At 34.2% G+C, this 16,024-nt stretch overlaps 2 protein-coding genes and 1 long non-coding RNA gene across 4 annotated transcripts in view; 2 read left to right on the top strand and 1 right to left on the bottom strand.

Moving 5' to 3' along the window:
• The window catches only part of LOC106070381 (calcium/calmodulin-dependent protein kinase type IV-like), a 101,045-nt gene that overhangs the window by 9,273 nt on the left and 75,748 nt on the right, over positions 1-16,024 (bottom strand). The gene's annotated exons all lie outside the window — the stretch shown is intronic.
• On the top strand, positions 32-15,972 carry LOC106070386 (mitochondrial proton/calcium exchanger protein-like). 2 transcript variants are annotated; one of them, XM_013230280.2, is made up of 14 exons: positions 60-179; positions 4,680-4,774; positions 8,589-8,658; positions 9,721-10,240; positions 10,486-10,626; positions 10,807-10,953; positions 11,219-11,422; positions 11,962-12,213; positions 12,574-12,705; positions 13,264-13,381; positions 13,792-13,982; positions 14,157-14,404; positions 14,526-14,667; positions 14,880-15,972. In XM_013230280.2, exons 2-14 carry the CDS (start codon positions 4,720-4,722, stop codon positions 15,042-15,044), a joined length of 2,385 nt encoding a protein of 794 aa, XP_013085734.2. In that variant the 5' UTR covers positions 60-179; positions 4,680-4,719; the 3' UTR covers positions 15,045-15,972. The 2 variants fall into 2 exon arrangements, with proteins under 2 accessions (XP_013085733.2, XP_013085734.2); XM_013230279.2 differs by lacking the exon at positions 4,680-4,774 and having other exon boundaries at positions 32-179.
• On the top strand, positions 199-4,560 carry LOC129926510 (uncharacterized). Its single transcript, XR_008778205.1, has 2 exons — positions 199-706; positions 1,255-4,560. It is a non-coding gene; the product is annotated as an uncharacterized LOC129926510 (long non-coding RNA).

Here is a 16,024-nt window from a genome sequence, read left to right as displayed (position 1 = left end):
TTAAGTCTAGATCTATATTTTTACTTTTCACTGACCTCAATTAGATCTAGATACTCTAAAGACTAGATCTATGTTACAGTTTACAGTAATGGTTGCAGTTAAGAAAGTTTTTTTCAGGAAGAATATGTCTTCTGTATTCGTTAGATTTATTGGATTAGAGGGGCGGTCCACAATTACTGGTAAAAGAAATTAATAATATTTATTTTATAATCTAGATCTATTTGTAATAATATTTACTGAATTTGCCTGGCTATCACCTGTTTCGTGACCTAGATAATAATAGGATACTCGATTGGCTAGCTGTAATAGTAATACTAATCTAATAGTAGTGAGTCTTACGAGTTACGTAGATCTATAGGTCGAATGTTCAATGTTGCACTTTTGATTCACGATTGCGTTGTTTACCAACCGGCTAGATTTCTCTTTTAAAACTCAAGCTCTAGATACGATAAAGATCATGTGCCGTTATATAGACCTGATGTTTTAAATACCCATTGTCATTGTCCTTTTTGTGTTATACTATAGTTATAATTACTTATATAGATCTAGATCTAGAATCCAACTAAATTTCTTAAGTTAGTCTTATTTTATCATTCTAAGAGTAAAAGACTTAGTGAGACTTAGTCTTATAATTATATAATCAAGAATGTAGATCAGATATGTAAACTCTATCTTGAAGAATAATCAGTGGTGTAATTTACACAGGGTAATCACTGAGTGAATTACATAAGACTTAATTAACGTAATTAGACTAGTCTATAACCTTGTAATATATATATATATAATATATATATATATATAATATATAATATAAACACATACACTGTACATAACTGTACATATATTTTATTATATTTATTTATTTATATATAATAAAATCAATATATACACATCCAAAACCTGAAATCAGCCAATTTGCTCTGTCATGCCATTTCACTAACTTTCCATCATCGCTTCACATTGACCAGTCAATGTACGATTTAACGTCACTTTTACTGTAATCAAAATAAGTTGCATTAACAGGTTCTCAAAACGCGCCCCTTTATTTTTATATATAAGCATATATAGTCTACACTGTATGCACATTATAAACTAATTTTAACCCATTAATCCCTATTCTAATGAATATTAATAGTATATTCCTTATGTGGATAGAATGGAATAGGAAGTTATCAGCAATGTTGTATAGTAGTAAACCTTTCAAACCTTGTGATCTCTGGGCTCAGGTGATGTAAAGCTTATCTGTTTCTATAGTCGACAGTTAATGAGAATCTCATGTGGCTTGCAAAACTACAAAATTTCTTTACTAGTGGTATAGTAAGGTACACCTGTGGACCGGGTTCACAAATATTTTGGTGCTTGTCCCCTAACCCCAGAGATAGGACAAATTTAGTGTGTAACAAAGAAATTGAGCATAGGTATTCCAATGCAAATAGTGTGTACACACCTTTTTTGTAGTAAGTAATAATGTCTTAAAACTGGATATTTGTGTAACTTCTTAACAGTATTTAACAACTTAAAGATGTTTTAAATAAATAAACAAATGTTTTATTTCTTTTTCCTATTATAACTAGTTAAGAGCCTATATTTTACATTTTTTGAAAAATGTCTATAATGTGCATTATACTTCAATAAAAACTAAAATCTAGTTACATGTCCATCAGTTAACAGAAAATCTAGATTTCTATATCTTATATTTTGTTTACTAAAATTTATTTTTTCTGGCTTTCTGAGTATCAAAGTCAGAAACAAATACAACTATTTCTAAACTTGTGGCTGTTTCTTGCTCAATGGAAAGAGCAAGTAAAGTCAACCTGCTCTGTGTCATACAACTTCATTTATAAATAATTTTTTATCAATCAGAACTATAGATCTTCTCCAGTTGAGTCACATCATTATGTAGATCTTACTGATCACTTTCTGACAACATTGAATGCACTTACAATTTTGTACTTGGTAATAAGCAGAACAATGATATTGAATGTTTCTTCTTTAACCTTAAAAAATTGCTGCTGCTTCCAGGCGTTTTTTTTCTTTGAGGAACACAAGGTAATTTGTGTTAACATCTTTAGTACATCAAACTATCTGGATCATTGCTGTTAGAGCATCATTCCTTGATGACCACCTTGTATAGCACAATTTTTTGAGCATCATATGAACTTAGATACTTTCTTTATTGTTTAAAGAGGTGCTCATCTTGATATGCTGTGAGCTAAAAACTCTTCTACACATTTTGTACTAACTCATAGAAATCTGCAACTTCTTTAACACAGCTAACAGAATTTTTATGATCAAGTTGAAGTTGTCCCTAGCACAGGGAATATAATGCATAAGCTGCTGCTTTTATTTAAGTCTATTTTACTGTCCACTCATATTTGTTCAGCCGATTCTGCAGACATTCTCACTAATATGAAAACCTAGAAAGGGCTCCAGTTTTGAAGATGTGAAGTTGAAAGAGAAATAGCTTTCTGATAGCTATTATCTAGTTTAAACATTGTGTTTAATATGTTGTTGTTGTTTTTTTGTTGTTTTCTTAAGAACTTCTTCCAACACTACATGGTATGGTACATGGAAATCAAATCTATCACCAATCTTAAATTTCTTTATTAGTGTCACTTAAATGGTAAAATTCATGATTACTATAGAATGAAAGGTTGTCAAACACAAACATTTTAAGTAACATTCTTTATGTATTACTTTCCACCAGTAAATTTTAACTTTGGTCTTAGTTTCCGTCATCTTCCATTCTCAGTTGTTCATATTGTCTGTATATTTGGCAAGTTTGTTGGTACTCATTGACTGTTCATGACGCTGAACATCTCTTTGTAAAAGCACCAAAGGCCACCATCAATGCACAGGGCTAGTCAGCATTACAATAAATCTGATCAAAGCAGTCCAAACAGACCCTAGCTGAAAAATCTTCTTTTAAAAGTGCACTTTTTCCATGTGGGCTTCCAGTTTTTCACAAATATGGGCCCAAGCTACATCACAGGTTATGGGCCCCTAATGGTCATGGGCCTGGGTTCATTGAACCCCTTCTTGACATGGATCTTATGCCACTGGCCTTTACTTCCCCAACATGTGTCAAGTATTATCAGAACTAAGTGGACTCAGTGGCATCCCAAAAATCGCAAAAGTTTGGAATCCCAGTCTTCACAAAAAAAAAGATTTTTTTTAGCTGTTATCACTTTGTTTCTATATAGTTTTCAAAATGCCAATGCTGCAAAGTAAATGGCTAAGCCTAGTAATAGTATCTAGTGTTTATGAAGCTTTTTTCTGTTATAATATGTATAAAGTCTTTGAAATCTACGTTATTTAAAGCTACACTTATTAATATATTTTAATGAGGAGTTTGTTTCTTTTTTTCTTATATTTTTTACTTGAAAATTAGAGCTGATAGGATGAAACAACTCATTTTAACTGAGGTATTGGTCAAAAACAAGATGCTCTATTACTAATTTATTTTTGCTATTATTATGCTCTAAAAAAGTTGCAAAGGATTATTTATGGTTCTGTTAAGCAATTTTCAAAAGATATTCATTATATATGATATCTGTTCATTGGTGTGACAGCTACTCATAGGCTTTATTTTAAGAATAATTATGTATATTTTCCAACATATCTGTAAAACATTTTTTACTTTAGAGTTTAGACTAATACTAGAATGTTTTTCTTCTTGGGATACCTCAACTAAAGAAAGCAAAAATGATTCTCCCAATTCCAATTATAGAGTTGTTAAGATTTATTGAACGAGTTTTTACAGTATTAAGTACAACACTATATCTAAAAGCACTATATCTTATAACTCATAATAAAGGCTTAACTCTTTCTCTCCATAATTATTTACCACATTCTGGTGGAATCAACGCTGGTATCGTCAGTTAGGAGAAAAAGAGTTAAGATAAGATGCTATTATAAAACCATAGTTTATAAATACAGGGGAAAACAGTCCAACAAAAGACTATGAACACAAATTTAAAACATATATTCTATATATACATCAGAATATTTTCTCAATAAGTAACTATTGAGCATAGGTTGAACTAGTTTGAAAAATAACATATTTAGCATAATTAAAATTTTGGTTTAGTAAGTTGTACTATATATTTGCAAGTTATCACTGATTCATTGATAAAGAAATCTCTTAAACTGTCTTACAGATCCACATGAAATTTTACACACATTCCTTTTACCTCCTAGGCGCTCACTAAGAACCGGTTTTGTCAGATTTGCAGCTATTCGTGAAAAACCCCAAGATTTCTATCAAACCTTTGTATTTTATTTTCCTTGTGTCCCCAAAAGGCTGCAGTCTATATGTATTATATTTAAAGAATTAAAAAATATCACATAAATTTCATATTTTTAAAGCAATTTTATCTTTTTTCCTAAGTCTACTTATTTTTTATATGCTTTATGTCATTTCCACTTATTTTTTAGATACAGTCCAAAAACCAATCCTATTAGCCTAGCATTAATAAGATAGAACTAGAGTGTACTATTTTAGAGAGAGAGAGGGAGAGAAACCAAGGAATGGTACTTTTTAACAAAAAAAAAAACCAACTAATCCCAATAGCATTATTAAGATAAATATAGATCTAATGTCATTTTGTTACATTTAAAATGGTTGAGATAAAAAAAAATTAGTAAATAAAGATAAATTGATATTTCTTTTTGTTTAGAGAACAAAATACCAAAATAAATGCAGAAAGGGGAACTGGAATGTGGCATTCAATCTGGGTTAATGAAAGTGCTATGAAATTAACTGGCTCAAAATGTGAGTGTGTGTGTCTGGGCTCATTATGAAGCAGGTCTTCCCAAAACAAGTGAAAGTCTGTCAGAGAAATCATGATGCATAGGCTTAAAAAAACAAAATGTCGGTTCCAGAACAAGAGAGAATGGGCCTAAAATTTCATTGTAACAGATACACTAATTCATGTGCTAAAAAAATATGTTGGCTTGATAGTTAAAATGTGGCCCGTTTATTTACAGTTCCAAAAAAAAAAAAAAAAAGAAGGGGGTGATCTAGCCATAATAAACAATTTAAACCAGGGAACAAATTAACGAGCATAGCTGGTGTGTACTTCTAGTGATTTTATATATTAACATAAAAAATGACAATACTTCTGTATATAGTTCTATTCATACTGTTATTGTTGATATTGTTACGAATCTCACTATCCAGGCTCTCTGCAAACTGCACCTTACACCACCAACTTAAAGAACTTGACAACTCAGGGCTCCGAAGTAACGTATCACTTTAATAGTTGAATAAATGACAGCCAATACTGTACGATTGGCAACACGTACACTGTACAAATATCTCTCCGATAACGCCGTTCCGCCGTATCAACTCTTGCACTGGCCTCTCCGTCTCGTTCCGGGCTTGCACTGGGTTCAACAGTTCAGGACTGACTTCACACACCAGGCTCGTTGTGTCGGACTCGATCACAGACCAAGATCAAGACTCCGTTCGCCTCAACTGTACTTGATAGTACTCCGAACTGAACCGTCGTAATGCTCCGTACAGAACCACACCGCTGAACTGTGCTGTAGTCAACTGGACTGTAGTGAACCGGGCTCTGAACCCTTGCCGTGAACCAGCTTTCTCAATCGTCTTGACTGCGACACCGCCGCTCTTTATAAAGGGTTCCTACTGGCCTTCTAGAACCGGACAGAACGCCGCTCGACGTTTCTAGGTAGTCAGATGACTACAACTCTCGTGACGCTCCTGAGCTCTTGTTCACGATGGCGATCTTTCCCGAACTGTCCTGTTGACACTCGACTCGGCTGACCGTTGAAGCTCGTCACGGTTGACCGCTCGTCTAGCGCTGGCCTGGGGCGATTTGCGTCGGCTGACTACACACACACCACTACCCCCATCTGTGCCACCACCAGGTTTATAACACTGCCCCCTCCTCCAGCTTCACCATAGTATGGGTGGAGTCGATTGATGTGGACGACCTTCCGCTTGGACCGGTGGCTTCCTTGTATCCGGCAACGTCATCTGTGATCCTTTTAACTACATGGTAAGGGCCTTCCCAATCTCTTTGATGCTTATAGGACCTTCCGTTTCTTCTCCGGGGGTTGTATAGCCAGACCAAGTCGTTCTTACGAAACCTCGAGGCATTGACCCTATCGTCGTTCCTTGTCTTCATTTGGTCACTGCTGCTGTTGATGTTTTTGCGGGCTAAATTATTAGCTTCCTTCATTCGGAAAATGGGGGCTACATTTTCATCTTTTTGCTGAGCATCTTGGTTTTTCTCGTCTGACCGCGGCTCAGGAGCTTGCACCTCAAGACGACGACAATTGATGATCACCCCCGTTTCTTCAGCCTTCCTGCAGGGTCTGTATACTTTCTCAGATCTGTGTTGGTTCACTTCTTGTCGAAAAGACCTTTTTGCACAGTTTCGTTGTAGGTGGCCAAACCCTCCACAGTTCCAGCATCGTTTTCTCACTCCACGTTGACCTTGTGGTATCTGGGTAGTTCTACATTTCTCTAGGGCCTCGTTCGTTTTTCTCAGTTCCCTGCGACCCTTATCTTTAACCTCCAGCCTCTGGTCCTGGTAAATGTTCTCGAACTCGTCTTTAGAAGCTTGGTATAAGAGAGCGTACACAAGGGCTTCACTGGCTTTGTGCTTGCCACTAACTCTGATGGCCTTCTTCAGTTCGGGGTCTCGAAGTGCATCGGCAAACGCATCAGTAATGATTATTTCCAGGAGGTCTTGCGTGGCTGTTGGGTAAGCCAAATGGGCGAGGCGTGCAATATCTGCCTCCAACTCCCGTAGGGTTTCATTTGATTGCTGTCGACGGGTCTTCAATTTGACTCGATACAATTCTGGCAGATACTCGTCACCGTAACGGAGCTCCATCGTCTTGACGAGAGCAGCGTAGTCTTGTGGGTTTGGAATGGACTGCAGCAGTTTGGAGGCCTTTCCTCTTAGGGACAATATAAGGGCTGTTGCTTTCTCCTCATCGCTGTTCCATTGGTTGACTTTGGCCGCGGCGTCAAATTGTAGCTTGTAGACGGACCAGGACACGGATCCATCTAACACAGGAGGCTTTACCTTCATGAAAGCTTCGGGTACGATCGACATCACATTTGCTTTCTGCATCGTGGTAAAATCCCTCTAAACTTGCGTCTTTATTTCTTCGATCTTTTTCTCAACAGCGTAGACCCTCTGGTTCATCTGTTCTTCTATGGTGGTGATTCTCTCCTCCACAGCATGTATGCGTTGGTTCATTGCCAACAACTCCGTTTTGATTCCCGAGACCATCGTGTCTATCTTGGTGTCCATGGCATCTATCTTGTAATTGGTGTTTTCTAGCCCCGAGTTCATCTGTTCTCGCATAGAACCGATCTCCTCACGAACAGCTGCCATCTGCTCCTGTTTGCTACTGGCGATCTGTCCCAGCAAGTCCGGTTCGACTTTAAAAAGATACGTGTCCGGATCTTCTTTTTCCTTCACCAGTTCTTCCCGAAGGCGTGCTTGTAAGGTTTCTTTGTTTCTGCTCGTCTTCAGATCTCGATTACGGAGCTCTTGCCTCAGTTCCTTCACAAGGAGTTGGTCTAGCGTTTTCGTAGTAGCCATTGCAGATCCCACTTCTGACACCAGTTGTTACGAATCTCACTATCCAGGCTCTCTGCAAACTGCACCTTACACCACCAACTTAAAGAACTTGACAACTCAGGGCTCCGAAGTAACGTATCACTTTAATAGTTGAATAAATGACAGCCAATACTGTACAATTGGCAACACGTACACTGTACAAATATCTCTCCGATAACACCGTTCCGCCGTATCAACTCTTGCACTGGCCTCTCCGTCTCGTTCCGGGCTTGCACTGGGTTCAACAGTTCAGGACTGACTTCACACACTAGGCTCGTTGTGTCGGACTCGATCACAGACCAAGATCAAGACGCCGTTCGCCTCAACTGTACTTGATAGTACTCCGCACTGAACCGTCGTAATGCTCCGTACAGAACCACACCACTGAACTGTGCTGTAGTCAACTGGACTGTAGTGAACCGGGCTCCGAGCCCTTGCCGTGAACCCGCTTTCTCAATCGTCTTGACTGCGACGCCGCCGCTCTTTATATAGGGTCCCTACTGGCCTTCTAGAACCGGACAGAACTCCGCTCGACGTTTCTAGGTAGTCAGATGACTACAACTCTCGTGACGCTCCTGAGCTCTTGTTCACGATGGCGATCTTTCCCGAACTGTCCTGTTGACACTCGACTCGGCTGACCGTTGAAGCTCGTCACGGTTGACCGCTCGTCTAGCGCTGGCCTGGGGCGATTTGCGTCGGCTGACTACACACACACCACTACCCCCATCTGTGCCACCACCAGGTTTATAACAATATTTATTTTGAAACAAAGTATATATAGCAGTAATAGTAGCCTGATTATTGCAATAATTTGTCAATAGAGAAAAAGTATTTCTACAAGTGATTCCCAGACATCTTTAAAGTGGTATAAAGGAGCAAGTTAGGTGGATATGGGTTATATGTCGTATTTGTTTTATGTCATGTTGTTGTTACATTGGTAAAATAGTTTTCAGGTGTTTTTACTTTTTTTTTTTTGTCCAGGCAAAAAATGGAGTCTAGTTTACTGTAAAACTTGTTCAGTTTGTAATAAAACAATGACTACATTAACAAGGTAAGCTTGCAGACTATGTTTTATGAAACTATCCTATTACATTGATTCACATGATTTTTTTAATTTTTTTTTTGTGTTCACAATTATAAGCTAGTTTTGTTAAAAGTTTGTCAGTCTTGATTTGCTGGAATTTTTTTTTTTTTCAATTAAAAAAAAATTATTTCTGAAGATATTAATTTACTTAAAGGAAAAATGTGATTGATACTGAAGGTATTAATTTACTTCAGCTTTTAACCACACATGAAAGGCAATAAAATACTTTTTTTTTTTCACGCAACTATAAAAGTTTTCATCTGCTTGTCAGGAGAACACAGAAATGTAAAAAAATGATTTAATATGAAGTTTCTTGATTGCCAATATTAAAAATGTTTCAAGCAGAGTCCTTCTTTTTCAAAAATAAAATTTAAGAAATTTGTAATGACTCTAAATCAAATTAACTTAACCTTGACATAATATTAACAACATATTTGTGTCTGCAAGAAAATGCATGAATAGCATATTAAGGCACTTTTATGGCTTTACTACTACTTAAGCACACCACCTTTCTCTGGTACACTCAATAATTATAGTAAAGAGTCCAAGAGTTTACCATTACCACCAAGTTAAGTACTACAATCATTCTATAAGATGCATCTTATTGTGTGAAAAATGGCCCATTCTTAACTATTATACTTGAATTCACATATATATAGCATAAAGATGCTGCAAACTTCACTAAGATTTCATAACTCTAGACATGATCCATTCCTACTTACAAGTATTAGTGAATATGTGTTCCAAGAACTACTGGAATAATTAACCATTAGATAAAGGCCACAATGTAGATTAATCTCTCTAAAAAATCAGCAGTGTTTCTATAAATACTCTGAATAGGTGTTGCACAAACTACTGGAATAATTAACAATTAGAACATGTGAATTAATACCTCAAAAAAAAATTAGCAAAGTGTTCCTATAAATACTCAGAACGTACTAAGTGTTCCATTAAGGAAATAATTTTAGGAAACACTGGTCTACCAAAATAATTTTTTTTTTACATTGACATATTTTTTTTACCTTTCAGATTTCAGAAAATCGTTGACATCCAACGTATCTCGTCTTTTACCTCTTTCAATTTAAAACAAAATAATTATTATAAATCAAAGTACCTTATATCCCAGTGCAGCTTTCCTTTAGATATAAGGCCTCTAACAAACCACACACAATGGAAAAGCTGTCAAGAACAGAGACATTACTTGTATAGACCAAGTCTCATTTCCTCCACCACATTTTTAACTCAGAGTCTTTCAAGTCATCCACATCACAGTCTCATCCAGTGTTTTCACACATCTTCATCCTCATGGAAGGAAGAGTCAAATGTTGAGAAAGCTGTAAAAGCCCTCAAAGATAACGCCAAGGTTGCCAAAGTGGAAGACGACAAGGCTGCAGTTGCAGTTAAAAAAACCTTGTGGCAGAAGGTGGTTGCAGTAGTCAAACATTACTACCATGGCTTTCGATTGTTAGCGATTGACATCAACATCTGTAGCAAGTTAATATGGCAGTTACTGAGTGGTAAAAGTCTGACCAGGAGAGAATATAATCAGGTACGAGATTAAATTAGCAAAATTAAAATCAAACCTAACTCAGTTTATGAACTTGAGGGTAAAAGTGAAAATTCAAGACAATCTATTTATTAAGGATGAAAGAATATACAATTCAAAATGTTATATATATATGTGTATATATTAACATATATTATTCTTGTAAAAATCTGTTCAATTTAATGTGCTTATCTTTTAAAGTAAAGGCTACAATGTATACTTAAAGACATTTTCCATTTGATTTCCAGTTAGTAAGAACCACTGCAGACATGTTTCGACTTGTGCCACTGTTGGTCTTCATTATTGTACCTTTTGCTGAGTTTTTGCTTCCATTTGCACTCCATTTTTTCCCCAATATGTTACCTAGTACATTTGCAGAAAAAGATGTGGTAAATGCTGGTTTTTTTTCTATTTAACTTTAGTCGAAATAATAATATCCATTAATGCTAAGAATTTCAAATTATGATTTATATATATATGATTTCTCATTTAATGTTTATGTTATATATCAAACTTAACATAAGATTTATAAACAAAAAATCTATTTACTTTTAACTATTTATATTTAGAAAGTGGAGAATGAAAAAATTAAGAAGACATTGAAGGCCAAAATTGAAATGGCTAAATTTTTGCAAAAAACTATTCAAGAATCTGCATTGGAAGCTAAAAAATCTGATGGACAAACAGCACAATCATTTGCTTCATTCATAGACAAGGTAATGCTCCCTACTAGGTCATTAGCCTATTGCAGTAAACACTAATGTTTTTAAAGTCTCTTTAAAGTGTATTGTTAAAATATTCTTTTTCTCACAAAACTTTGATATTTCATTAAAAAATATTCTTGCTTATGTCCACTGTATAAGCCATTTTAAAATCTTTGAAATCATTTTCTGCAATTTACTTAAACAGATTTGAAAGACATTCAATGTTTATTTATTTCCTTTTAACACTACATTGAATTGATTGTTTTGCACTTTAAAGATTAGAAATGAAGGAGTGAAGCCTAGTACCAAGGACATCATGAAGTTTGCCAAACTGTTTGAAGATGAAATAACGTTGGATAATTTGACCAGACAGCAACTGAGAGCATGTTGCATCATGCTCAATGTGACTCCTATTGGTAGTGATGCTCTACTTAGATTTCTACTTCAAATGAAACTCAGAGGTCTTAAAGCCGATGATCTGGTAAATCAAAACATTTTTAATGTCATTAATTGCTTTAAAAGAATATGTCTTTGATTTTGCATTTAATTCTCCAAGAAAGTAGAAATTGATCTGGCCAATAAGTATTCAAGTTGCCTTACAGGGTGCTAATTTGCCTTAAACAATGATTATGACCAAAAGCTTTTAGTTTTGATCTTTAGAGATTTAGAGAACTTTATAGAGTTCAACAAACTTTGTTTTCTGAATCAAGAATTTAAGTTAAGCATTTCAAAACATGACAGCACAGCTATTACACTTTATATTTTCAGTTGTTTTTGCAAACTATTTTACATTAAAGATGAAACTGTTATATTTTAGATAAATGATAGATCTATTGACAACTAAGTGAGGTCATTGGTGTTAGAGCCTGGAAATATTACTTGAACTATAATAACTTCCTGACATCAAATAGGTCATTGTATTGTATTCCTATCCCTTATATCTTTTGAAAGAAACTTAGTTTACATTGCAAAGCTCATTTATAGTATGACATTGATTGCATATACATCTCGTATCCACAGATGATTCAGAAAGAGGGAATTGAAACTCTGACTATTAGTGAGCTACAAGCTGCCAACAGAGCTCGTGGTATGAGAGCACTGGGTGTTTCTGAAGAGCGCTTGCGAGAACAAATGCGTCAGTGGCTGCAGCTTCATCTTGTGGAGAAAATTCCTACGTCCTTACTTCTTCTGTCTCGTGCTCTTTATCTTCCAGAAACTTTATCTGCGGAAGAGAAAATTGGTGCTACCCTTACTCAGCTGGCTACCACTGCTGTATGTTATTTATTTTACTTTTCATAAAATTAAGTGCAATTTTTTATTTATTTATTTATTTTATTTATTTTTTATTTTAATGTTATAAATTAGAATAACTTATGGGAATCTGGCTTTCTGTTGCAACATTCTATGTTACAGAAATCTTGTAGGAAAATTAATAATATAACATAAGTAGAAAAATTAAGGATATGGGCATTTTAGTACACATTCTGGTAGAACTTATAGATTTCACATTTGTAAACAAGTTATGTTCTATTCAGAGTACGTAATTCTTTAAAAAAAAAAAAGACAGATTGGTTTTAATGAAATGAACTAGATTTCTTTCTTTGTAAACTAAATGTGGATTTTTTCTAATAGGCTGATGAAGCTAAGATCAAAGTTGCTGAAATATCTGGTGAAACAGTGGACAACAAAACTAAGATTGAGATTATTAAACATGAGGAGGCAATCATTGCTGCTGAGAAGGAACAATTAGCTAAGGAGATAAAGGTAATACACATTCGTAAAAATGCTTTTAGTCATTTACAAAATCAATATTCTAAGTACTTTTAAAATGATCTCAAGTGTCAAAATGTTGTGGGTTTTTTTGTTTGTTTGTATAAATTACAAACTTAAGGGTACAAATGTTTGTTTTGATTAGCACTACTAGCAGTTGTTTTAATATTTAACTAAAAGTAAAAAGTATAGTAACACCTTCAGACCTTGTGATTAATAGGGCAGATGTTGTAAAAACCATGTTTCTTTGACTAACAATTACGAGTGTGTCATAGCACAATGGTCAACTGCCTTTACTTTCCTCAACTAATGTCATGTACCCATTAGAGTTGAGTGGAGTCATGGGTGTCCTAAAAATCCTGAAGTTCACAATCTCAATCTGCACCAGCATTCAAGCTAGAGACCTCTAAATTCGGAAACCAAACACTTTACCACTTAGTAGCTACTGTGGCTCCATATTTAACTAATTAAACATTTTATACACTAGTTTAGCATATGTTAAACCTTTTCAGCTTAGAAATGCAAAATTATTTTTTTTTCTGTGTGAATTAGTCTTTGAAAGACCAGACTGAACGAGACATGGCAGAGGCAAAAGCTGCAGACACAGCCATGGCTTCACAGCTCAACATGGATGATACAGCAAGAAATCTTGATATTTCTCAACATGAAAGTTAGTTACAACTTTTCAAAACCCAATAGTATACTGTATGATTTTTAGCATTCATGTCATGAAAATAAAATAAGTCATATGGTAAAATTAATTTCATTAAAATCGAAAATTATTAATTAAAGCATCCATATTTAACTGCAAAGAGTAAAAGAAAAATGCATTGAATTTTATTTTTCATAATGAGTGCAACACGGTAACTTGACTTTAGAATTACTATTTCTTAACAGACTTTTAAAAAAGGTCCATTAAAATATTTTTTGTAAAAAAAAATTTCTTGAAGCCTTTTGAAATAGGGTGTTGGTTGTCATTTCACTGGTTATGTCAACAGCTATTTGATGTCATTAATATCTTAGCCAATGTATACATAATACATACATTTATACTAGTTTTAACTTTGTCATCTTTCTCAGTGCTAATTGATCATGCTGAAACCTTGAAGGCTTCTCCCAGTGAGAGCTTTAAGGGTGAAAAGGCAGAGATCACTACCAAGGATCTGGATGAGATGGAATCTATTTTAGAGGAGATAGCAAAAGAAAGAAAAATTAATATTGAACAAGATGCTCTTAAAGGTCTCAAGGATGAAGTCTCAGAGTACAAAGAGGTCAATTAAAATATTAATCACTGATAGTATTTATTGTCATACTAGTTTATTCAGATTTTTTAATTACAGACTACTAAAACAATTTCAACTAATTTAATCAGTTGCTATTTGCTGAAACTTATTAATATTTAAATGATTGACCTATTAGACAAACAATTTATTGTGTTTGTTTAGGACTTGGCAGATCTTAAGGATGTGGCTGTTGTGATTGGAGCAGATCAGAATGAAATAAGTGAATCTAAAGCTGCCAAACATTTAGCTAAAAAGGTGGATCAGATGATTGCCCGTTTGGATACTGTTGTGGATGAGCTTCAAGAAGAAAAAACTCATATTCAGGATAAAATATCGAAAGCTGAGAAGACCATGGAAGAACAGCCTATAGAGACAGCCCAACAATCTCAAGAAAAGATTGATATCTACAAGTAAGGTTATGTTAAGTAAACATAGTCTTCAAACATTAGAAACAAAATATGCACTTAGCAGTCTCTATGTCATTGTTGGGCAATCAGGTTCTTATTATTCTTATTGCTTATAACATTTTAGGAAAAATATCATTACAATTAATGAAATGATGGATGCATTGAAAAGATTAAAGAAAGTCCCGAGTGATTCTAAGCTCAGTCATATATTTCAAGTGCTAGATCAAGACAAAGATGGTAACATTGACATCAATGATGCACTGAAGGTACTCACTGGCATTAATATTTTAAAATAATTCAGCCTTTTAAAGTCAATTTTTATAAATTAAGTTTTATAATTACCTTGAAAGTTTATTGTACATAATGCCGTTAGGTAATGATAAGTTTAAAAAAAGTATACATATTTAATAATTAAAAGTTATATAAAGTAAAAAAAAATAATATATATATATATCTTCTTTTTGTTTAAAATTTGTAGGTATTGGAACAGCTTAGCCAGGAACACCTCAAATTGAGTGCAACCCAGTTAGATGAAGTCCTCAATTTACTTAAGCATGAAGCTATGCTGGAGACACAAGAGAGAGTGAAAGAAAAAGAAGAGAAGGAAAAAAGGGAATCAGAAAAACTGAAAGAGCAGATCTAAGCATTAGGCTCAAATAGTTCTTATATTGAGAAACCTCTAACCTTACCTAGCTCGTTAATCAAGGCAATTGTAACCAAATCAATGAAAAAACAATAGTAGATTATTAACTGTGTTCTGTTAAATACAATTAAATAGGAATTTTGTTAGTTTAAATCCAATTTAATCAGGTGTAGGGTTTGTTTTGCTTGTAAAATGAAAGAATTAAGTAAAATGAAAGAATTAAACTAAATGTTTATCAGTGAATCAATACATGCATATATCAGGGGATATTTATTTGTATATTTATCAATTATATTGCAAGTGTGAACATGGCATTGTAAATTGGATTTGACATAGTTTTGTTTTATTAGATCTCATGAGTGTAAGATCTGTTCTATACTTTAAACTACACTAGATTTAGTTGTATTGTGTTAGTTGGCAATACTCTTTCTCATAATTGTATGTACTTTGTACATGTTTGACTCGTTTATTGATACTCACTAATGTTTAAACATTGTAAACTAACAAACTTTTTGAGATACAATGTTATTTACAATTTGATAAGTCAGCATTTGGCTGTTTTCTAGTGACTGAACCCCAATCTCTGTTTTAATGAAGCCTTTTTATAATCTTGGATCTTTATTTGTGTGAGGTGAATAGTTACTTTGGATTGCTTATTACGTTTGGATTAGGCAGCCATTGTTACGATGGAAAATTGACAATTTTAAAAAATGTGAATCATCCTATTAAAAAAAATAAGGACATAACTGGGTAGAAACTTTTACTCTTGTATTATTAGATTAAAAAAAACTTTGATGCTTGTTTAAATTATGTTTGTTTAAAAGCTATAAAGACAGGTCTAAATTATTTCTATAAATCTTACACAGTACTAAAGACGACATTTTTCAGTCTATTATTTTAAACTTATTAAAATCTCATGATTACAATTCTAACATGTGTGACTTTTCTTTTTACAAAGTTAAATTCATCTTGAATTAAGA

The sequence above is a fragment of the Biomphalaria glabrata genome, chromosome 1 (genome assembly GCF_947242115.1).
Source record: "Biomphalaria glabrata chromosome 1, xgBioGlab47.1, whole genome shotgun sequence".
NCBI classification, from domain to species: Eukaryota; Metazoa; Mollusca; class Gastropoda; family Planorbidae; genus Biomphalaria; species Biomphalaria glabrata.
Note: the sequence above shows the minus strand (reverse complement) of the source record. Positions and strands in the feature narration are given on the sequence as shown.